Consider the following 21963-nt stretch of genomic DNA (forward strand, 5'->3'; position numbering starts at 1 on the left):
AGCAGCAGCAGCAGCAGCAGCAGCAGCAGCAGCAGGCTGACTTTGTGTAGAACAGCATTCAGAGGAATGAGGAGGCAGCACCAGAAGCAGCAGCAAATTGTCGAACCGAAGCTAACACTCAGCAAATGCACACGGTCCCTTGCAAACGCTGCTGCTGCTCCTCCTCCGCTGTTGCTGCTGCGCCTCTGCCGCTGCTGCTGCTGCTGCTGCTGGGGGGCAGCAGTTGTACCGCTGCTGCATTGCTGCTGCAGTGGCTGCTGCTCTGGCTGCTGCTCCTGCTCCTGCTCCTGCTGCTGCTCCTGCTGCTGCTGCTGCTCCTGCTGCTGCTCCTCTTCTGGTTGCTGCTGCAGCAGCGGCAACAGCCGCCCGCTGTGCTCTTCTGCATCACTCTGCTGTTGCTGTTGCTGCTGCTCCTGCTCTCTGTAAGAGCGCAGCACCAACTCCTTTACTACAAAAGACAGAGCCGCGGGGGCTGTAGAGAGAGCAACAAGGGCAGCCATCCATGTGCTGCTGCTGCTGCTGCTGTTGCTGCTGCTGCTGTTGCTGCTGCTGCCGCCGCCGCTGCTTATTGTAAGAGGCATTAATATTGTGGGGATGTCCACTGGAAGCGGTGCTGCTGCTTGCAGCTGCTGCTTCGCTGCAGCGGCAGCAGCAGCAGCAGAATCTGCTGCTGCATCAAGAACGCCTTGCCACCCACCCAAGCCCGCAGCACCAGCAGCAGCACCCACAGCAGCAGCAGCAGCAGCAGCAGCAGCAGCATGTAGCGTCTTCCAAGCAACAGCAAACCCTAAGAAGTTAAGAGCCAGCGCTGCTGCATGCAGCAGCGAATAACGCCGGCGTAGCAGCAAGACAGAGAAGAGACAAGAGAAAGGAACAGTGGCTTGCGTCAGCAGCGCATAGATAGGCCCTGCACACAAACCCTAAACCCTAAACCCTAAACCCTAAACCCTAAACCCTAAACCCTAAGCACCCCGGGATTCGTACATACGGACAAACACTCCGCAGCAGCAGCAAAAGAAGCAGACGCAGCAGAAGCAGGAACAGCAGCAACAGAAAGCCAATGCAAGCAGCAAATGCAGCAGCAGCAGCAACAGCAGCAGCACTAGCAGTTGCAGCATAAAAGATATAGCAGAGGCAGTATACGGCAACAGAAGCAGCAACAGGAGCAGCAGGAGCTGAACGAGGAGCAGCAGAAACGAAACGGGAGCAGCAAAGGCAGCAACAGCAGCAGCAACAGCAGCAGCAACAGCAGCAGCAGCAGCAGCAGCAGACCTGGTATATACGGCTGCGCAGCAAAGCCTGCTGTCATAGCTAAGGCCTCAAGGGAGCCGCCAAGCAGCAGCAGCAGCAGCACTTTCCTGCTGCAGAAAAACTTCAACTCGCGGTGGCGCAGCAAACCGCAATAATACGCCACACCCTAAACACATAAACCCTAAACCCTAAACCCTAAACCCTAAACCCTAAACCCTAACTCTAAACCCTAATACCTGAGGAAGACCTACGTACTGGTAAAAAATGCAGCAAGCATATCCTTCATGCCGCAACCCCTAACAGACGGCAAAGGGCTTAGGGTTTATGGCTTATGGCTTAAGGTTTAGGGTTTAGGGTTTAGGGTTTAGGGTTTAGGGTTTACGAGCATGAGGCCATATACGAGGGAGTGCAGTGCAGAGTTAGCGAGTGAAACGAAGACATTAAAACGGCCCAAAGGGACCGAGCGAATTCTGCCGCTAACTTCATTGAGGCTGCCGAAGCAAACTACTGCTGCTGCTAGCCACAACACTCTGCTGCTGCTGCTGCTGCTGCTGCTGCTGCTGCTGCTGGTGTTGATGGTGCTGCTGCCGCTGGAGAGGGGACTTCCAGGCAGGGGATATATCCGGCTGTGGGAGTTGAGAGGGCGTACTATGACGTAGCCTTCTTCATTGCTGCTGCTGCTGCTGCTGCTGCTGTTGCCGTCGCTGCTGTTGCTGCCGTTGCTCCCGATGCTGCTGTTCGTGTGCGTGCCCTTCAGAGTGTTGTTGTTGTTGCTGTTGCTGACGCTGCTGTTGTTGTTGCTGCTGTTGCTGCTACTGCTACCGTTGCCGCTGCTGCTGCTGCTGCTGCTGCAGCACGGCGGCCCCATTACCGCCACTCATTAGTTGCTGTTTTGAAATTTTGTTTGTTTTCTTCTTTATTAATTCTTTAAAAATGCATCTATGCACACCGAACACCGAACCCTCTGCTGCTGCTGCTGCTGCTGCTACTGCTGCTGCTGCTGCTGCTGCTGCCTTCCATTGAGACGCGGGGCCCCCAGGGGCCCCCCTACGGGACTGGGTCTGTCTGTTTGCATGCAAAGTCGCAGTTATTAGTTGAAATAAAAGAAAATAAAACAAAGTCTAATTGATAGAGACAGAAGCTGCAGCAGCAATCGCTGCTGCTGTTGGTTGTGCTGCAACTGTAGCTGTTACGGCAGCACAAGCAACAGCAGCAGCTGCTGCTGCTGCTGGCTGCGCAGCAGCAGCTGCTGCTGATCCATTTCCCCTGATATGTTTTATTCTGACCTAATAGTTGGCTGCAGCAAATCCATGAAGGCGCCGGGGCGCACTTGCTGCCACGTGCAGCAGCAGCAGCAGCAGCAGCAGCAGCAATGAGAAGACAGCAGCACGCACAGGAGCAGCACTCTGTGGGGTTGCTGTTGCTGCCGCTGTTGCTGCTGCTGCTGTGTTCGGAGACCAATCCAACTTTAGCAGCAGCAGTAGCAGTACCAGCAGCAGCAAGCTGCTTCCTGGGGCCTCTCCCCTTCACTGTAAGACCAGCAACAGCAGCAGCCGCAGCAGCAGCAGCAGCAGCAGCAGCACCAGCAGCAGCAGATTTATTGGATAACTCTGAATGGGTTCGGCAGCTGCAGACATTTGGTTTAGTTGCTGCTGATGTCTCCGAGGCGGTAGCGAGAGGGGGAGGCCCAGGGGGCAGCAAAATAAACAGCAGCAGCAACTGCTGCTGCCTCCGCTGCAGCAAACACAAAATATACGTCAGATGCCACTCCTATAGGTACAGAAACCTGCTGCTGCTGTTGCTGCAGCTGCCGGTGCTTCAGATGCTGCTGTTGTTGCTGCTGCAGTTGGTGCGTGCACCTGTCGCTGCTACTGCTGCTGTTGCTGCTTCAGATGCTGCTGCTGCTGCTGTTGTTGTTGCTGCTGCCAGGCCTCTATCTGATAACCGCCGAGAAGCGCGACGCCGTTTGCTGCTGCTGCTCCAGCGGAAGCAGCAGCAGCAACAGCACGAAGAGAAGCAGCTCGTCCAGGTGGGCCCTTCTGCTGCTGCTGCTGCTTTTGCCGTTGCTGATGCAGCACATGCTGCTGCTGCGATGTTGTTGGCTGGCGGCTCCGTTTCTTGTGCTGCTGCTGCTGCTGCTGCATGGCTTGCCTGTGCTGTTGGGGTATTGTTGCTGCAGCTGCAGCTGCGCCAGCAGAGGAGACCAACGGAGCAGCAACAGCAAAATACGCGGCGGTGGAAGGCAGCAAGAAAAGCAGTGAAGCAGCAGCGGCAGCAGCAGCCCTCCTACCTAGACTGAGTGCTGCAGCAGCAGCTGCTGCTGCTGCTACTGCTGCAGCTTCTATTCCCTGCGCTGCAGTTGCCGCTGCAGTTGCTGAAGTCGTTCCCGCTGCAGTTGCTGCTGCTGTTGCAGTTGCTGCCGCTGGAGAATTTGCTGCTGGAGGTGCTGCTGCTGCTGCAGGAGCTGTTCGTGCTGCTGCTGCTGTTGATTTCGTTGTTGCTGCTTCAGCGCTGCTGCATACAGCCGCGGGTGCTGCTGCTGCAGCAGCGGTAGCCACGAGGCCCGCCGCAGCAGAAAGCTCAAGTCAGGCCCCACTGCAGCAATTGCTGCTGCTGCTGCCTGCTGCCGCAGCTCTTCCCTTAGTGTGCCGTTGCTGCTGCTGCTGTTGCTGCTCTGAGAATCAGCAAGGTGGTGCGGCAGCAGCAACAGCGGTTGCTGCTGTTGCAGCTGTAGCAAACACAAGCGCCTGAGCGGCAGCAACAGCAGCAACAGCAGCAGCAGCACAGAATGTAAACAATAGCGGGAAGAAGGTCCGAAGGACATATATGAGGGTTTAGGGTTTGAGCTAGGGTTTAGGGTTTGAGCGAGGGTTTAGGGTTTGGGGTTTACACCTACAGGGCCATCTTCGCTCTTAGGCGCGTAGGGCAGTTTATAAATACATCGCTGATAGAACGCAGCAAACCCTAAACCCTAAACCCTAAACCCCCACCCTTAAACCCTTAGCCGTCATGGGAGCCCTTCCCTGGCAAAAGCTTCGCTGTTATTCTGATTTAGGGTTTAGTGTTTAGGGTTTTGCGTTTAGGGCTAAGGTTTACGGCTAGAGGTTAGGGTTTGCGGCTTAGGGGTAGGGTTTACGGTCTCGGGTGTAGGGCTAGGGTTTAGGGCTTAGGGTTTACCGCTTTGTCGCGACCTCCACGCACATGCCGCAGCCTTTGAGGGCCAAAGGGGCCGTCAGTCCAAACCCTGAAACCGCAAACCCTAAACCCTAAACCCTAAACCCTAAGGCACATCCTAGCAGTACCCATAGCCCGGCTATACGGCTCAGGGTGTAGGGTTTAGGGTTTAGGGTTTACTTAGGGTTTGGCTTGAGAATCCGCTGGCGTCCTTGAGGTTGAGCGCAGCCACCTAAAGAAGACACAAAACACTAAACCCTAAAATGAGGGTTAGCCCTGTAGGGTTTAGGGTTTTAGGGTGTAGGGTCTAGGGTTTGAGCTTTTAGGATACAGGGTTTAGGGTTTAGGGTTTTAGGGTTTAGGGTTTGGCGGACGACGGCATCCAGGTGTTGCGCCTGCTGCTGCTGCTGCGCGAGACTCGCTGCTGTTGCTGTTGCTGCAGCCTGCTGCTGCTGCTTGTTTTCTAAGCCTCTCATGAATAGCTGCAGAGGCTCTTCTGCTGTTGCTGCTGCTGCGCGTGTGGCTGCTGCTGCTGCTGCATTTTCTGTTGCTGCTTCTGCTGCTTCTGCTGCTGCTGCTGCTGTTGCTGGCAGCACCCAGGAAGGTCCCCCTGAGAGCTGCAGCACCGCGGAAGTCAGCTGAAGACATTCGATGTCTGCAGCAAACCACAAACCCCAAACCCTAAACCCTAAACCCTAAACCCCAGCTTTTACTCCCCGCCACCACGTAAAGCTGCAAATCTAAAGGTTTAGGGTATAGGGTTTACGGCCCAGATAGGGTCTACGGTCTAGGGTTTAGGGTTTGGGGTTTGCTTGTCGTGTGCTGGGGTTTAGGGTTCAAGGTTCAGGGTTCTGGCGCACCTGCGCTGCTGCTGCTGCTGCTTGTACATCCCTTTGTTTGTTGCTGCAGCAGCTGCTGCAGCAGTAAATTCGCGCGCTGCTGCCACTCCGGCACCTGCTGCTCAGTTTGCTGCCGCTGCTGCTGCTGCTGCTGTCGGTCGCATAGCAACAAATGCAGCACAGCTGCTACAGAGGGACGAGCCGGCAGCTCTGCTGCCTCTCCTCTCCAGCAGTAGCTTAAACTGCTGCAGCAGCTGCTGCTGATGCTGCTGCTTCTCGTGAAGGGCTGCAGTTGCCGCAGCAGCTCCGCGATCAAAGCATCGAATTGCAAAGGCTGCAGCAGCCCTACACGCGCCTCCGCGAGAAGCTGCAGCAGCAGGAAGCTGCAGGTACACCTCAGTGGTTGCTGCTCTATACGCACGAGCAGCAGCGGCAGCTGCTGCTGCAGCAGTAGCAGCAGCTGCCGATGTGGCAGCCAACGCGAATGCAGCAGTTGCTGCAGCAGCAGCAGCACTGCAGCGACGCCTTCTCCATCCTTCAGTAAGGCCGTACTACCGTCGTGTTTCTGTGTTGCTGCTGTGGTTGCTGCTGCTGCTTTTGCTGCTGCCTCATGTGAGCCGCAGCAAGCAAGTCGCAGCAGCAAATCTACTGCTGCACACTCTTCATACTGCCAACTTGCTGCAGTCACTAACTGTGCTGGTGCTGCCTTTTCGGTTGGTATCGCAGCTCCTTCCGGTTCTGCTGCTGCTGCTGCTGCACTTGCTGGGTTTGCTGCTGCCGCTGATGCTTCTGGATCTGCTGCTGCTGTTGCTGTAGCTGCAGCTGGAGCTGCTGCTGCTGCTGCTAGCGGGTACGAAAGCTTTCGGAGGAGTTCTCCAGCTTCTTGTTCAACCTGGCGCTCCAAGGGCTGTGGGGTGCATGTGCTCTGCTGCTGCTGCTGCTGCTGCTGCTGCTGCTGCTGTTTGACTATCAGGTTTCTCACGACGGCCAGTGCGCTGGCAGCGCTTTCCTCCGTTATATCGCTTGCTGCTGCCAGCGCTCCAAGGGGGCCTTCAAGCGCCGCCTTTCGTGCGGCTGCTGCTACTGCTGTTGCTGCTGTTGTTGCTGTTGCTGGTGCTGCTTCGGGCTCTGCTGATGGGGGGCTGGAAGCAGCAGCGCAAGAGGTGATGTAACGAGTTGCTGGTCTGAGCCCGCGCAGAGCAGGAGCGCCAGCAGCAACAGGAGCAGCAGCAGCACGCCCAGAGAGAGCAGCAGCAGCTGCTTCAGTTCTTATCTTGAGAGCAGCAACGGAAGCAGGCGCAGCTACAGGTCTACGAGTGTGTAGCTGCCGCAGGGAAAGCCTCCGCACAGCTACCGCTGCCGTTGCTGCTGCTGCTGCTGCTGCCTCCGCCGTTTTGTGCATATCTTTGCGTTTTAAATATATTAAAAGAGTTAAAGGAGCCCCCAGAAGAGAACAAAACCTAAAAAGTAACTATAGAAGGAGAAGCCGTTAGAGCCTCGCCGGTTGGCTTCGCCGTGAGCAACCGAACGAGTTAAGCAGTCGCGCCCTTCTCCTGAAGCTCCAGTAAGAAAATGACTTAAAAACTATCTAATGAATTAAATATAAATTGATTTAAGACTAAAAACACTGGTGAAATATCCTGCTGCTGCTGCATGCACTGGCTGGCTCAACGGCGGGGCCCCTGCAGCCCCACCACGAAGGACAGCAGCAGAAGAACGAAGGAGAGCAGCAGCAACAACTGACGCCAGTCTTGTGGATATGCACAGCACAATTTAACGAAAGCAAGCAAAAACAGCAGCAGAAAGAAAAGCTTCAACAACAGTAGCAACAACAGCAGCAGGAGTTCTCCCAGCTGCACGACGCGACGGTCATCGGCATAGACAGCAGGAGGACTCTCAACATCTGCAGCAACAGTAGCAACTGCAACAGCAGCAGCAAGAGGATCAGCTGCAGCAGGGACACCAACAACAGCAGGAGCAACAGCAGCAGCAGGGACTACAACAGCAGCAGCAGCAGCAGCGAAAATGGAGATTGAGGACAACAACACTCAGCTGGAGCCAGTGACGTACATCTGCGGCGGTGAGCAGAGTCCTAAGAAGACCCTATAGAGCGTTTATCTATCGTCATCTTGCTGTTGCTGCTGCATCTCGTTTGAATTAAATCCTTATATGTCTTTTGTTATTGTTTTCTCTGCTTTGTCTGTCCCTGCAGAATGCGGATGCGACGTCACGCTGCAGCCAACGGCTGCAGTTCGCTGCCGTAGCTGCGGCAGCCGCATTTTGTACAAGAAGAGATCGCGAAAGAGTAAGAAGAAGAGGAAAACCCTGAAGTGTTTATAATGCACCATTGTAAAAATAAAGAAAACTTAACCTTGCTTCTCCATTAAGTAGGGCCTGTCTATGCATGCATGCATACATTAATGTGGGCCTTCTGCATGGATTATTCATACTTGTTTATTTTGCTGCTGTTGCTGTCTGCTGCTGCTGCAGTGATGCAATATGAAGCCAGGTGATGCCGGCCGACTCCTCTTGCTGCTGGAGCCTAAACAAACGCAGACCGAACTGCTCGTGCTGCTGCTGCTGCTGCACTGGTGGCAGCAGCAACCGCAGCATCTGCAGTAACCACAGCACCTACAGCAGCAGCAGCAACAGCGGCACCAGCCGCAGCCTCTGCTTCTAGAGACCTCGTTTGCACCCGCATGCGAATGACGCAGCTTGAGAGGGGCTGGTGTCCTTTTGCTTTTATTTTTTAATTCGGAGATTTTCGCGTTGAGTTTACCACCAGAGACTGCCAATTAAAGTCTTGCATTCAGAAAAGGTGTTTTTGCGTTTTGTTGTGGAGGCACACGGCGAAGGTTTAGCCTAAACAAATAAATGAGTATTCTTTAAAATATACAAGAAATAAATATAAATAAATAGGAATAAATATATAAAACATAAATGCCCCGATAAATGCACTTAAAATTTTATAAGATTAAATGAATTGAAGCGGACAGAAGAAGGGAGAGAAGCTGTGCGATAGGTGGCTTCGGGTTTAATGCTGATTAGGAGTTGTTGCGATGCATCTTTAGAGCTGAAGGTCCTCAAGGACATAAACCTTCTGCTGCTGCTGCTGCTGCTGCTGCTGCTGTTGCTGTTTGCCGCTCTCTACGCGTATAGTGATGCGTTTGGTATCGTGTATCTCTTCTTCGTCAATGATGCTGCCGCAGCAGAAGCTGTCGGAGTCTTCGCTCTCTCTGTGCCCTTGAAGCGTTTCTTTTGCTGCTTCTTTCAGCAGCAGGGCGTGATGCCGCAGCACCGCAGGCAGCGGCTCGAGGCGGCGGTCTGTGGGATTGGCTGCTGGTTGCAGCGGTAGCGAGTGTCTCGTTTCGGGTAGAGAAGGGGGGAGGGGCATTGGAGGTTCTTCAGTGGCGAAGCTGAAGAGCCTTTTGGGGGTTATCTTGCCGTAGTTCGGCCCGAATAAGAACACCCGACGCTCCAGCTCATGCAAAGCCGTGTGCAGCGCCGCAATCGCCTCCACGCAGCTTCTCCTCTTGAACGGGCACTTGTGAATATCCAGCAGCTGCAACACACGCATGTATGCGATTGTTCAGCGATTAGAAAGCCTCTCGTGTGTCAGTGCATGCATGCATGCATGCATGCAGGCATGCACGCACGCAGGGCTGCATTAGACGCACCGCTCTGTCTCGCAGTCTCACAAGCCAACGCTTCAGCTGTAGATAAACAAAGTAAGAGCAGAACTTCGTCTCCTTCTCTCGACTTTGCAGCAGCAGCCTGGGTACAGCGCAGGCCATCGTGGCTATCCTCTTTGCGTATGTGCACTGCATACAGTCGCTGTTTGTTCCGGTTTTCGCTTCTGCATCTGCTGCTGCGTCTGCTGCTGCTTCTGCTTACTATGTAATGAACTGCCTTTCTCTTAACTCCGTTCATATTGACTCACCCATTGCTGCAGCAGCCTCTTTCTCTTCTCGCTCTAGGGTCTCTCTTATCTTTTCAATCGCAGCCTCAAAGCAATTGACTGTCGCGTAGCCGAGAATACGAATGAGACGGCCGCTGCAGTATGCATCCTGCAATTAGAAAAGCAGCAATTCACATCCCATTGCATCGTTATCCCGCTGTATTTGCATTCAAATATTTTATTCAAGCCAACTCACCTCAAAGATCTGGAGAGTCGGCACGTTAAAGAGAGTCAGCGGTCTGTCTTGCAGCAGAGCACGCGTACGAAGCAGAACACCCTCAGCATCAAGCGGCGGTGCATCTCCTCTACGGGGCGAGAGGACGTCTATTTTGGGGTGCCAATTGCTTGCGTTTTCTTCTTCTTCAGTAGGAGGGGGAGGCGGCGGGGGCTGCTCGCGAGAGCCCACGTGATTGAACTGACAGTTTGGCAGTGTGCAGCAGCCGTCTCGCAACAGCAGCGGGCACGGTGCGATTATTAGACTCGGAATTACTCTAAGAGGAGGCGCTGCTGATGTCCTCTTCATTTCTATTTGACGCGCGTACCCTTGCACGCACAGCACTTGCTGGTTAAGGGCCCACAGAACGGTGTTCTGCGCCCCAGGAAAGGCTTCCGTGCATGCGTTTGCTGCTGGTGTTCCCTCGTCTTTGTCTGGAGATTTTAAGTACGTCTTCTCCGTCGCCGTTTCCTGAGCAACCGGGGCTGCTGCTGCTGCTACAGCTGCTGCAGGTGCCCCTGCTGCTTTCGCAGCCTCTTCAGCAGCTTCCCCTTCAAGCAGCACGCATTCACTGTCACTGGTTTCTTCTGATAGCCACAACAGACGGTCTCTGTTTCGAGGGGCCCTCGGCATTCCCCTTCTTTCATGATGTTGAGACTCCGCAGGAACCTGCAGAAGAAATGTAGAAGGGGATAGCCGGCGTCGCCGCCGCCGCCGTGGGTTTCGTTCAGCCATCTCGGTAAAGGAAAAAAAGCGGAAACTGAAGCTTAAAACGGAAATAAAAAAAAGAGAATTGGGGAAGTGGGATCAGGAGTAAATAATCAAGAACAAAAACTAATTGCGATCACCACAGAATACAAAAAGAAACAACAAAAGCCTCTTCACTTTCAAAAACTTGCCTACAGAAAAGATGATGAACAACGGAAAGCTGAATTTTGCGTTCATGTCTGCGGTGTACGTGCTCCTGAATGTATGCTGGTGTTGGTTTCGGTTTATATGAAGAAACGTTTTTTATATTTCAATACTGGCTCCACTCAGCTATTTACTAAGTCACGCTGATGCATTTAATTTATATTTAAAATGGCAAAGAGATGATCTACTTTCGGATTCTTCGTCTTTCTCCCTGACTTGCAAAACTAAGCGATTTGAGGACTTCGGCCTCATATTTCATGATTTCAATGAATATTTTTCAATAAAATTCTGTTTCAATAAAATTGTAAGGTTCTTAGAGCCTACTGGCGATGCCTGCGTTCATTCAATTTGGAAAGAAACGCCAAAAGGCATCAATGCGATGCCGGTTCCAGCAGGAACCGCCGGAGGACTTGAAAGAATAAATAGCGAAGCCGACTTCACATCTATTAAAGCAGCTCTCTTGAGGTTGAGACAGATGAGGAAATCCTTTTCTTTGCGTATATTTCACCTCAGGCCACTCGTAAACCCAAAAGGAGGATACGGAGCGTGTAAGTGCAAGCACAAGCACAAACACATACAGCACCTTCCCCCAATACAAATCATTAGTCGTACAGCGCAGGCAATCCCTCAGCTGCTGCATAAACAGCTGAAACACCTCGGAGAGCTCAGCAGCCTCTCATACCATCTTTCTGCCCTCAAATATCACAATTCAAAGTGGATATACAACAAAGGGCTCGACAGGATACAACAACAAGTGCATGCAGAAAGAGTTCGACAGCGTGTCGCTGTCTCGCACTCAGGTCTGCAAGTAAAGGCACTCCTAATGACTATCCAATACCATCATACTCTCCACAATCAGCATGACGATGCATGCATGCATACATGCATGCATACACGCATGCGCGCGTCCGACACCCGTCTTCCAGGCGGAAGGACTCCACAGAATAAAAGAAAGATGGCTCCTAAGTTGTCTGTCTTCTTGCGAAGGGTTTTCTTAGGGTTTCCTGTTGCCAGCAAAGGTGAGTTCTGCATGGTTTGTTGTGTGTACTTCTTTGTTTATATTACCGTTAATTAGGCCTGTGGCTGTGGGGGCTGTTTCTTTTCGCTGGCTTGGGTTTCCATGTATTTTGTCCTGGGATAGTATTTTCTAAGGAGATCTTCTTTAATTTTTTTCAGCATATCTTCAGGGAAAGTACGCAACAGCTCCCACGCTATGTCAAGACTTTGGTATATATCGCGGCCTTCATAGGCCCCCTGCTGCAGGAAGCGCCGTTCAAATTTATCTGTAAACTCCATGTACAGCATGTCGTCTGCAGACAAAGCCTCCTCACCAACCACTGCCTTCATCGCCCGTGTGTCCTGTCCTATGGCGTAGTTTGCGTACAGCTGCAGCACGAAAAAACAATCGCAGCAGCACCAGCAGCAGTAGCAGCAACAGCAGCGGAAGCAACAATAAAGCAGCAATAAGGCAAATAAACCCCGCTGTCTCTCCATCAGCAAACACAATAGAGAAATATACTCAAGTATCTGTTTCTAAGCCTACAGCCATCATATGAAAGAAGCTAACTAACGACTAACAGCACACAGCAAAGAGTTTGCTCTACCAGAGGTATTTGGGGCTTTATACAAAATATCAATGATAACATACAAAGAATAGGAATAAGGAGAAGAAGAGGGAGAAACAAGGAAATAGTAGAAACAAACACTCTAAACGAAGAATGACTACAACAAATAACAATTAGAAATGATAAATAACTCAAAACAACGAAAACAAAAAGTACAGCTAGAAAGGAGATAAAAACTGTAGAATAAAGAGAATAAAGAGTAATAAAAGACAATAAGAACGAACAAGAAAAATATAATAAAAGGTGAAAAGAAGAAGAAATTGTTGTACCTGATCAGAGACAGCTGGATGGTCTTCTCTCGTCATTCCTTTTCCTATGCCGCTTTTCATAAGTCTGCTGAGGGATGGTAAGACATTAATAGGGGGGTATATTTGTCTATTATGAAGAGCTCTATCAACAAAGATCTGTCCTTCTGTAATATAACCTGTTAGATCTGGTATAGGGTGTGTAATATCATCATTCGGCATTGTTAGAATAGGAAATTGAGTTATTGAGCCGTTCCGGCCTTCTACTCTGCCTGCACGCTCATATATAGTTGATAAATCTGTATACATATAACCAGGATATCCTCTTCTTCCTGGGACTTCTTCTCTTGCTGCAGAGACTTCTCTGAGCGCATCTGCATATGCAGACATATCCGTAAGTATAACAAATACATGCATTTCTTTTTCAAAGGCTAAGTACTCAGCTGTAGTCAGAGCAAGACGAGGAGTTATAATACGCTCAATAGTAGGATCGTTAGCTAAGTTAAGAAATAATGCAACCCTCTCCATACTACCGTTCTCTTCAAAATCTTGTCTAAAGAAACGGGCTGTTTCCATATTAACACCCATAGCACCAAATACAACAGCGAAATTCTCATCTGAGTGATCTAAGACATCTTTTCCTGCAACAAGACTAGCTTGTCTGCATATCTGTGCACCTATCTCATTATGCGGAAGACCTGCAGCAGAGAAGAGAGGTATTTTTTGACCTCTAACAACTGAGTTCATAACATCAATGGTGCTTATCCCTGTCTGAATCATCTCTCTAGGATACACCCGGCATTGAGGGTTAATAGGAAAGCCGTTGATATCTAAATAATCTTCTGCTAATACTCGAGGCCCTCTATCTATAGGCTTCCCGCTCCCGTTAAATGCTCTTCCTAGCATATCTTCTGATATCCCCATCTTCAGAACATCGCCTCGAAACTCTGCATGACAGTGCCGGTTATCAATGCCAGACGTCCCTTCAAAAACCTGCACCACTGCGCGCCGACCCTTTATCTCCAGTACCTGATGCACACATACACCTTATATATATATATATATATATATATATCTCTCTCTCTCTCTCTCTCTCTCTCTCTCTCTCTCTCTCTCTCTCTCTCTCTCTCTCCCCCTCTATATATATATATATATTACATATATGTGCATAAATGTATATATATATGTGTGTGTGTATTCGTATGGATGTATTTACGTCTATGCATCTAGAAGTAATATGCATGGATGTGTCTAAGCGTGTACGTAGTGCCGAAGCAGAACAGAAGCAGCAGCACCAGCAACAGCAACAGGAAGGTGTTAACCCTCCTGCTGCTGCTTCTGCTGCTGCTGCTAAAAAAAGGAATGAACTGCTGCTGCGCCGTTTTAAAGGAGATGGAGGATACACAGCACGCCGCATGCATGCATTTAACTAACTAACTGCTGCTGCTGCTGCTGCTGCTGCTCTGCCTCTGCAGAACTCTAGGAAGCAGAAAGTCGATAGTTTGCAGCAAAATGGAAATAAGCATGCAGCTCATTGGCTCCACTTCCGCATGCGCAGCAGCATCTGCTGCTGCGTTTGCTGCAGTTGCTGCTGTTGCACCAGCATCACCAGCACCATCAGCATCACCAGCACCATGAGCATCAGCAGCATCAGCAGCAGCAGCAGCAGCAGCAGGAGGAGGAGCAGCAGCAGCTTACTTGTCCCTCTCGTACGCTTCCATCTCCTAAATGAAGAGTAACGATCTCGTAGTACTTTGGGAACTTAACATCATCAAACACAACCAAAGGACCCTCAGCGCCTGCAACTGTGCGGTAGTCAAGGCGAGGGGCTACGCGGTAGTCGCGAGTAACAGCTAAAATATGCTGCTTTGCTGCTTCTGCTCTAGAGAGAGATGCCTGCTGCTGCAGCGGCTGCTGTTGCTGCTGCGGAGCAGCAGCAACAACAACCCCACCCTTCTGAGACCCTGCAGGAGTCATCGCTGCTGCTGCAGAAACAAAAAATAAACTTCTTATTGAATAAAGAGAGATAGAAGAGACAAAGAAAGAAATACACACACACACACACACACACAAACTCTAACGTGAAACAGCCGCTGCAGCTGCTGCTGCCACCCAGGCAAGCAGCGAGAGAGAAGCCCCTAGAGGACTCTCACTGCAAATAAATAAAAATATTTAATTTAAATGATGCTTAGAATTATTCAACCGACTTCAAATGCATTTTGACTATACACAGCATGCCCTGCAACCAACAGCAGCAGCAACAACAACAGCAGCAGCAGCAGCAGCAACAGCAGCAGCAGCAGCGGCCAACAATGGAAGCCACGCAGCTTAAAGAAGCCGATCCCAGCCGCATGAGAACATTTTCTTTCTTTGCAATTAATGCAGTTAATTTCTCTGTCTTTTTTATTTTATTTATTTATTTATTTATTAAATATAACAACCATAACCCCTTAGTTGCAGCTGCTGCTCTTTCTTCGCCTCCTGCAGCAATATTAAAACCTACTTCTTAAAGCCTGTTAAATCTATGCTGTGGCTCTCTCTAGAAAGAGCAACATCAATACACCCTAAACCCTAAACCCTAAGCCCTCCTAAACCCTAAAGTAATTATGACGCAGCGGATGCCCACACCCCACGTCCCCGCCAGCTGCTGCTGCTGCTGCTGCTGCTGCTGCAGGCAGCAGCAAATCACATATATATGGAGGCTTAAGTGCGCCTAGCTGCACTAGCTAGCTAGCCAGCCTCGACCTGGCTAGCTAGAGATCAACGACTAGCTAGCTAACCACCCCTATAGCTAGCTGGCTAGCTGTGCTACAAAGAAACCCTCTTCACTTTAAATCTACAAAGAATAACAAAAGAAGGAAACAGACAAAATAAATTAGAAGCCGCCGTCGATACGCAGTACAGCTGCTTGCATGCATGCATGCAGCAGCGGTCTGTAAAGCTGCTGCAGCAGCAGCTGCTGCTGCTGCTGCTGCAGTGCCAAGAAGGCCCTCAGGCAGCAGCCAGCAGCAAATGCAGCAACACTGAAAGCTGACGCTGCATGCTTGACTGCTGACTCTGGGTAGTATCAGCACGAACAGCAGCAGCAGCAATAGCAGCAGCAGCAGAAGCAGCAGCAGCAGCAGCAACAGCAGCAGCAGTGGGGCTTCTCTTCTCCAGCGGATTCGGCGATGAGACACCAAAAAATAAATCCTAAACTGCGACTCCTCTCCCCCAAACATCAGCTAGCTGTCTAGCTGTCTAGCTAGCTAGCTAGCTAGCTAGCTAGCTCTATAGCTGGTTGTCTACCTAGCTTACAATATATCTATCTAGCTAGCTAGTCCTCTTTCTGGCTAGCTATATAGCCAGCTACTCATCTAGTTATATATCTAGATAGCTACCTATCTAGCTGTAGCTAGCTATCTAGCTAGCTAGCTAGCTATAGCGGCACTCTTCTGTCGAAGGAGACGCTAAACAACGGCTGGCGGATAACAGCGAGCCTGCTCGCCTGCGGAGGGCTTACGGTTTAGGGTTTAGGGTTTAGGGTTTAGGGCTATAACGAAGCACCGACTGCCGGCGGAAAGCAGAACGTAGAAGAGAGCAAAAATCAAACGCTGATTGTTGCTGCTGCTGCAGCAGCTACGGCAGCAGCAACAGAAAACCTGGCTGCTTGCAGCAGCTGCTGCTGCTGCTACTGTTGCTGCTGCTTCTGTTATAATTCCTGTTGTTGCTGCTGCTGCTGCCTAGTTGGTAGCATCAGCTTGCCATCAGTTGCTGCTGTTGCTACCGCTACTCCTGCTGCTGCTGCTGCTGCTGCTGCTGCTGCTGCTGCTGCTGCTGCTGCTGCTTAGTCTACCCCTATCTTTCGTTTTCTTTCCTCAAGTCTGCTGCAGTGCTGCTGCTGCTGCTGCACAACATCAGCTAGCACTGCTTTGTCTTGAAGCCACGCCCTAACGAAGCCTCTGTGCCTGAACACCTCTACACCGTCTAGAGATATTTGCTGCTGCTGTTGTTGCTGCTGCTGCTGCTGCTGTAAGTAGTGCCGCTCACCTGCAGCAACTCCCAGCTCGGCTGCTGCAGGATGCGTACGAAGAAGTTTGCTGCTCCTGCTGCTGCTGCTGCTGCTGCTGCTGCCGGGGACGTCCAAGAGGAAGTCTGCCTCAATGCCTAATAACTCTGAAGCAGCAGCACAGCAGCAAGAGCAGCAGCAGCAGCAAGTGTAGCAGCAGCAGCAGCAAGAATAGCACCAGCAGGAGCAGCAAGGCTAGCAGCGGCAGCACTGGCAAGCATGACTGCAGCAGCAGCAGCAGCAGCAGCAGCAGCAGCAGGGAGTTACCGCTGGGGTTTTCTTCTGCTTCTTGCAGCAGCAACTGATGCCTTCCTTCTTCGTGCTGCAGCTGCTGCTTCCTGAGTTCAAGGAGCAGCGACTCTGTCTGTGCTAGACTGCTTTTGTTTCTCTGATTTGCTGCTGCTGCACCGCTGCTGCTGCTGCTGCTGCTGCTGCTGGGCGGCACAATTCCTATAAGAGGATCCCGCAGCACAAACAGCCACGTATTATCCTGCCAGTCTTCTGCTGCTGCTGCAGTGCCCGTGTTGCAGTGTCTGTACACCTCAAGCTGAGAGCTTATCGCTAGCGAAGGAAGACTGCTGCTGCGCTGCAGCACAAGCCGCAGCAACTCCTGTGCACAAACCCCAAACCCCAAACCCTAAACCCTAAACCCTAAACCCTAAACCCTAAACCCTAAGCGGAGAAGACGTGCAACACGAAAAATGGCACCGTGAAAAAGGGAGAACGCACGAAACACCGAACAGCAGCAGCAGCAGCAGCTGCTGCTGCTGCTGCTGCTGCTGCATCCGCTTCAGCAGGCAAAACAAACGCTGCACGCTTCAGCAGCAGCAGCATTAGCAGCATCAGCAACAGCAGCACGCAGGACCAACCAAAGACGCAACAGCAACACTAGTGTACTGCAGCAACAGCAGCAGCAACAGCAACAGCTACAGCAGCAGCAGCAGCAGCACTAGCTGCAGCAGCAGCAGCAGCAGCAGCAGCAGGTAGCGACCTGTTTTGCAATGATGAAGATTTTATGAGCAGTTTCCCTCCGCACGAATGCAGCAGAACTCAGCCGTCGCAGCGCCTCCTGAAAACAAATGCAGCACGACGCTGTTTTGCTGCTGTAGCAGCAGCAGCAGCAGCAGCAACGGCAGCAGAATTATTGATGCAGCAGCAGCGAAACTCACACTCAGCGCCTGCAGCAGCAAACAACCATCAAAGGAGGACGGAGGGAGTCCATCAAGACAGCGTGTCGTCATTGTGGCTGCTGCTGCTGCTGTTGCTTGTGTTGTTGCTGCTGCTGCTGTTGCTGCTGCTTTTGTTCCTGCTGCTGCTGTTCCTGCTGCTGCTCTTGCTGCTGCTCTTGCAGCTTGAGATGGCGGAGTAAGCAAGGTAGCTGCAAACGCAGCAGCGGTGGTGCTGCAGTTGCTGCCGACTCGACTGCAACGGGGGGTTCAGCAATAGCAGCAGCAACAGCTGCTGCTACTGCAGCAGCAGCAGCAGCAGCAGCAGCAAGAGCTACCGCAGCAGGATGCGCTGTTGTTACAGCAGCCGCTGCTGCTTCTTTCTGCATGCACAGGCCATGCCTTATTACAAGAAGGAAGATTCAGACAAAGAGTTTCCTGCTGCTGCCGTCGTGTTGCTCTTGCTGCTGCTGCTGTTGCTGCTGCTGCTAGTGCTGCTGCTGCAGCTGCTGCTGTCTAGTGCTGCACACGAAGCTTAGCATATCGAAGCGATTGAAAAAGACGGCTTCATTTAAAAAGGAGGAAATTTCAATTTGGTGAGCTGCCCAAGGCGCTGTTGCTGCTGCTGCTGCATGCAGCAGCAGCAGCGGCAGCAGCAGCAGCAGCAGCAGCTTGCTGCAGCAGTTTGCCTTTGACCTCGACGCGAGCGAAGCAGCGAGCAGCAAGAAATATCTCTTTTTGAAGTTTTTGTGCTCTCCTATTTCAGCTGGAAACGCTTAATAGCAGCAGCAACAGCAGCAGCAGCAGCAGCAGCAGCAGCAACTGCAGCGGGGACAACCAGGAATACCACCCCCATGTCTTCCTGCACTGAGGCGCTGCTGCTGCCCTTCCTGGCGCTGCTGCTGTCTTACTCCCCCGAGCAGCGTCAGCTGCTTCGACAGCAGCAGCAGCAGCAACAGCAGCAGCAGCAGCAACAGCACCAGCAGCAGCAGAAGAGGGGGTTGCTGCTGTTGAGTGCTAAATTGCCGTTCCCTACATCCGTACTGAAGACACAATCCCCGCTGTGCTGCAGCAGCAGCAGCGGCTGCAGCACCACCGATAGCAGCAGCAGCAGCAGCAGCAGCGTGCTGCTCTGCTCTGTCGTTAGCAGCCAGAGCAGCAGCAGCAGCTGCTGCTGCTCTTGAACACTATTTGGAGCAGCAGCACGAGCAGCGCAGCAGCTGGCAGCAGAAACAGCAGCATCAGCACAGTAGCACAAAAGCAGCAGCAGCAGCAGCAGCAGCAGCGACGCGAATGCAGCAGCGGCAGCTGCAGCGGCCTGACCGCAGCCCCCGCGTTGATAAGCTGCTGTCTGCAGCTACTGCAGCAGCAGCAGCAGCAACTGCAACAACAGCAGCAGAAGCCGCAGCAGCAGATCGTGCTAATGCTCCGCGTGCCCCGCGCTCTTCGCGTTGCAGCTTCACACAACAGCTGGCAGCAGCAGCAAAAGATGCAGCTGAACTTCTTGCTGCTGCAGCAGAGAAACGATGTGCTGCTGCAAGGCTTGTTGCTGCGCTGCCGCAGCAGCAGCTGCAGCAGAAACAGCAACAGCAACAGCAGCAGCTCCGCCCGCGTCACTCTTGCGGCCCTGTTACCGTAGGAGCAGCGGCAGCAGCAGCAGCAGCAGCAACAGCAGCAGCAGCAGATGAAGGTTGTGCTGCAATGGAGCGCCGCAGGCGGAAGAGTGCCGGGGCTGCAGCAGCGCCAGGCATATCAGCAGCAGCAGCAGCAACAGCAGCAGCAGCAGCAGCAACAGCAGCACGAGGCGACTGCCTCCTTCAGGAACAGCTGGCAGAGCGGCAGCAGAAGCTGTTGAGGCGGCAGCAGCTGCTGCAGCAGCGGCAGCAGCAGCAGCAGCTGCGCATGCTGCAGCGGCAGCAAGATTCTTCAAACGAACTCCAGGCATATCAGCAGCAGCAGCAGCAGCAGCAAGATGCATTGGAGGTGATTGATTGGGAAGGAGAGGGTCTGCAGCAGGTCAGCAAACCCTTCCTGCAGCAGCAGCAGCAGCAGCTGCAGCAGCAGCCGGTGCAACAGCAGCAGCAGCCCGTGCAGGAGCAGCAGCCGTTGCAGTGGGTTCCTAGAAGCAGCAGCACACGCAGCAGCAGCAGTAGCAGCACCAGGCCCTCGAGTTCTGCCTACCAGCGCATGCACGGCAGCAGCAGCAGCCCCCGCTGCAGCAGCAGCAGCAGCCAAAGTCTCGTGCTGTTGTCTGAGGCTCCAGCGAGATCTGATTCGGCAGCAGCAGCAGCAACTGCTGCTGCTCTAGACGCCCCTTATATGGTGCGCAGTGCTGCAGCAACAGCAACATCAGCAGCATCAGCAGCAGCAACAAGCACGCGCTACAGCAGGAGCAGCAGCCGGAGCAGCGTACGAAACAGCAGCAGCCCCCTGAGTGCTGCTGCTGCTGCTTACTTTGCTGCTTTTGCTGCAGACGATGCAGCAGCAGCATCAACACCCCAAGCCCATTCGCCTGCAGACGCAGCAACAGCAGGACCAGCAGTAGCAGCAGCAGCAGCAGCAGCAACGCCCGCAGGCAGCAGCAGGACTCGACTGATCATAAAGCGCAGCAATCTTCCTGCTGCTGCTTCTGCTGCTGCTTCTGCTGCTACTGCTGCTTCGGCTGGTGCTGCTACTGCAGCAGAGCCTCCGGTGATGTATGATTTCTGCTGCTCGAGTGGTGCTGCATCAGCTGCAGAAAGCCCTGTGGGGAGAGCAGCAGCAGCAGCAGCAGCAGCAGCAGCAGCTGCTGCTGCTGCTGCTGCAGCAGCAAACCTCACGTCAGCAGCACTTCGCCTGATGCCCTTTCTAATTCCATACGAAGCAGCACAACACGAGCAGCAGCAGCAGCAGCAGCAGCAGCAGCAACTCGGTGGGCCTCAACTTTGGGTGGAGAGGCTGCAAGGGGTGCGGCTGCGCATAGCAGCAGCAGCAACAACAACAGCAACAACAGCAGAAGCAGCAGCAGCAACTATTGCCTCCCTACAAAGCCGCAGTGTGGAGGTTGCTGCTTCTCTCCCTGATGCTTTCGGCAGCTGCAGCGTGCGGTGTACGTGCAGCAGCAACGAAAGCAGCAGCAGCAGCAGCAGCAGCAGGAAGGAGCAGCAGTTCTGCCATGTCCCGTTCGCTGCTGCCGTTGCTGCTGCTGCAGCAACTACAGCAGCAGAAGAGGAGGCCTTCTCTGTGCTGCATGCAGACCTCCTTGACCTTAAGTTTCACTGGTGGCGAGGTGTTGCTGCTGCTTGGCAGCAGCAGCAGCTCCCGCTGCTGCAGCAGCAGTTGTCGCTGATGCAGCAGCCCCCGCAGCAGCAGCAGCAGCGGCAGCAGCAGCAGCAGCAGCAGCAGCAAGCATATGCTGCCTGGGTCGGCTGCCTCACCGCCGCTACTGCTTCCTTCATGCCATCTGCTCGTGAACTGCTTCCAGAAGCAGCAGCAGCAGCAGCAGCAGCAGCAGCAGACGCTGCACAGCAGCAGCAGCAAATGGGGAGGCCCGCGCTGTGGCAGTGGCTGTGGGGTGCTGCAGAGGCCTTTGGGTTTTGCTGCAGCAGCAGATTTGCTGCCTTGCAGCTGCTTGACGCCTACGCTGCGCATCCTTCCTTTCCGTTCAAATGTACCTGCAGCAGCAGCAGCAGCAGCAGCAGCGGAGGTGACGGCTGCAAGTGCTGCAGCAACAGAGAGCTGGCTCTCTGCTCGACTGCTGCTTTGCTGCTTGCTGCAGCGCTGCGCTGTCACTGGAAGGATATTGCTGCGGATCAGTTCCTGCAGCAGCTGCTGCTACAGCTGCAGCAGCAGCAACAGCAGCAGCAGCAGCAGCAGCAGTTCTTTACGCTGGACGATGTAATAATGGTGCAGGCCGACATGCTGCAGCTGCTGCCGCCGTCGCTTGGGCTGTCTCTAACTGCTGCTGATTGCATTTTGCTGCAGCTTGCTGCTATTAGGGATTTCCCGCTGCTGCTGCAGCACACACCTCAGGCGCATGCAACAGCTGCTGCTGCTGCTGCTGCTGCTGCTGGGAAGGCAGCTGAAGAAGCACCAGGAGAGGGTGCTACCCTTGGATGCCGCTTGTTGCTGCAGCAAGACCTACAGCAGCAGCCGCAGCAGCAGCACTTTCATGTCTCCCCCCACGGCAACAGCAGCAGCAACAGCAGCAGCAGCAACAGCAGCAGCAGCAGCAACAGCAGCAGCAGCAAGCGGTGGGTCCTGTTGTCTTTATTTGACTTCCTCTCTGCCACTGGTCTCCTCGCTTGTCTTCATGATTTGCTAATGCGTTGCTGCTACGCTGCAGCAGCAAACGGCTTGCTGCAGCAGGTCCCTGGCAGCAAGCTGACAGGCGTGCTGCTGCTGCTGCTGCTGCGCCCGTACGCACAGCGCCAGCAGCAGCAGCAGCAGCAGGGTGAGCTGGAGGTGCTTGAGTGGGAGCGCTGCTGCTGCTGCTATATATTGAAGTGCCGCTATGATTCAGACTTTTACTTCTGGCGGGGGCTGCTGCCGC

The 21963-nt window shown here is 53.0% G+C and overlaps 7 protein-coding genes across 7 annotated transcripts in view; 1 reads left to right on the forward strand and 6 right to left on the reverse strand.

Moving 5' to 3' along the window:
* Positions 1-106: 106 nt before the first annotated feature.
* Positions 107-2119, reverse strand: EAH_00029090 (hypothetical protein, conserved; the record flags this gene model as incomplete). The annotated part of the gene is made up of 3 exons (XM_013396242.1): positions 107-907; positions 1273-1417; positions 1634-2119. Coding segments are annotated over 3 exons (1432 nt in total), but the record flags the coding sequence as incomplete, so codon positions are not given.
* Positions 2120-3592: 1473 nt separating this feature from the next.
* Positions 3593-6666, reverse strand: EAH_00029100 (hypothetical protein, conserved; the record flags this gene model as incomplete). Its single annotated transcript, XM_013396243.1, has 6 exons — positions 3593-3998; positions 4148-4195; positions 4429-4495; positions 4606-4657; positions 4800-5080; positions 5286-6666. The coding sequence occupies 6 exons, from the start codon at positions 6664-6666 to the stop codon at positions 3593-3595; spliced, it is 2235 nt and encodes a 744-aa protein (XP_013251697.1).
* A 1665-nt stretch (positions 6667-8331) lies between these two features.
* Positions 8332-8841, reverse strand: EAH_00029110 (hypothetical protein; the record flags this gene model as incomplete). The annotated part of the gene is made up of 1 exon (XM_013396244.1): positions 8332-8841. One exon carries the CDS (start codon positions 8839-8841, stop codon positions 8332-8334), a length of 510 nt encoding a protein of 169 aa, XP_013251698.1.
* Positions 8842-9190: 349 nt separating this feature from the next.
* EAH_00029120 (hypothetical protein, conserved) lies at positions 9191-10171 on the reverse strand (the record flags this gene model as incomplete). Its single annotated transcript, XM_013396245.1, has 2 exons — positions 9191-9331; positions 9419-10171. 2 exons carry the CDS (start codon positions 10169-10171, stop codon positions 9191-9193), a joined length of 894 nt encoding a protein of 297 aa, XP_013251699.1.
* A 1248-nt stretch (positions 10172-11419) lies between these two features.
* On the reverse strand, positions 11420-14195 carry EAH_00029130 (vacuolar ATP synthase subunit b, putative; the record flags this gene model as incomplete). Its single annotated transcript, XM_013396246.1, has 3 exons — positions 11420-11734; positions 12243-13247; positions 13917-14195. The coding sequence occupies 3 exons, from the start codon at positions 14193-14195 to the stop codon at positions 11420-11422; spliced, it is 1599 nt and encodes a 532-aa protein (XP_013251700.1).
* A 1849-nt stretch (positions 14196-16044) lies between these two features.
* EAH_00029140 (hypothetical protein, conserved) lies at positions 16045-17507 on the reverse strand (the record flags this gene model as incomplete). The annotated part of the gene is made up of 3 exons (XM_013396247.1): positions 16045-16373; positions 16534-16876; positions 17436-17507. 3 exons carry the CDS (start codon positions 17505-17507, stop codon positions 16045-16047), a joined length of 744 nt encoding a protein of 247 aa, XP_013251701.1.
* A 116-nt stretch (positions 17508-17623) lies between these two features.
* EAH_00029150 (hypothetical protein, conserved) overlaps positions 17624-21963 on the forward strand; it is a gene marked incomplete at both ends in the record, with an annotated part of 5145 nt that continues 805 nt past the window's right edge. The window contains 3 exons of the mRNA XM_013396248.1: positions 17624-17631; positions 18199-18356; positions 18583-21883. Of these exons, the coding sequence (XP_013251702.1) occupies positions 17624-17631; positions 18199-18356; positions 18583-21883 (3467 nt within the window). The remainder of the gene's footprint in view (positions 17632-18198; positions 18357-18582; positions 21884-21963) is intronic.

The sequence above is a fragment of the Eimeria acervulina genome, genomic scaffold, assembly GCF_000499425.1.
Source record: "Eimeria acervulina Houghton genomic scaffold, Eah_scaff260, whole genome shotgun sequence".
Lineage (NCBI taxonomy): Eukaryota > Apicomplexa > Conoidasida > Eucoccidiorida > Eimeriidae > Eimeria > Eimeria acervulina.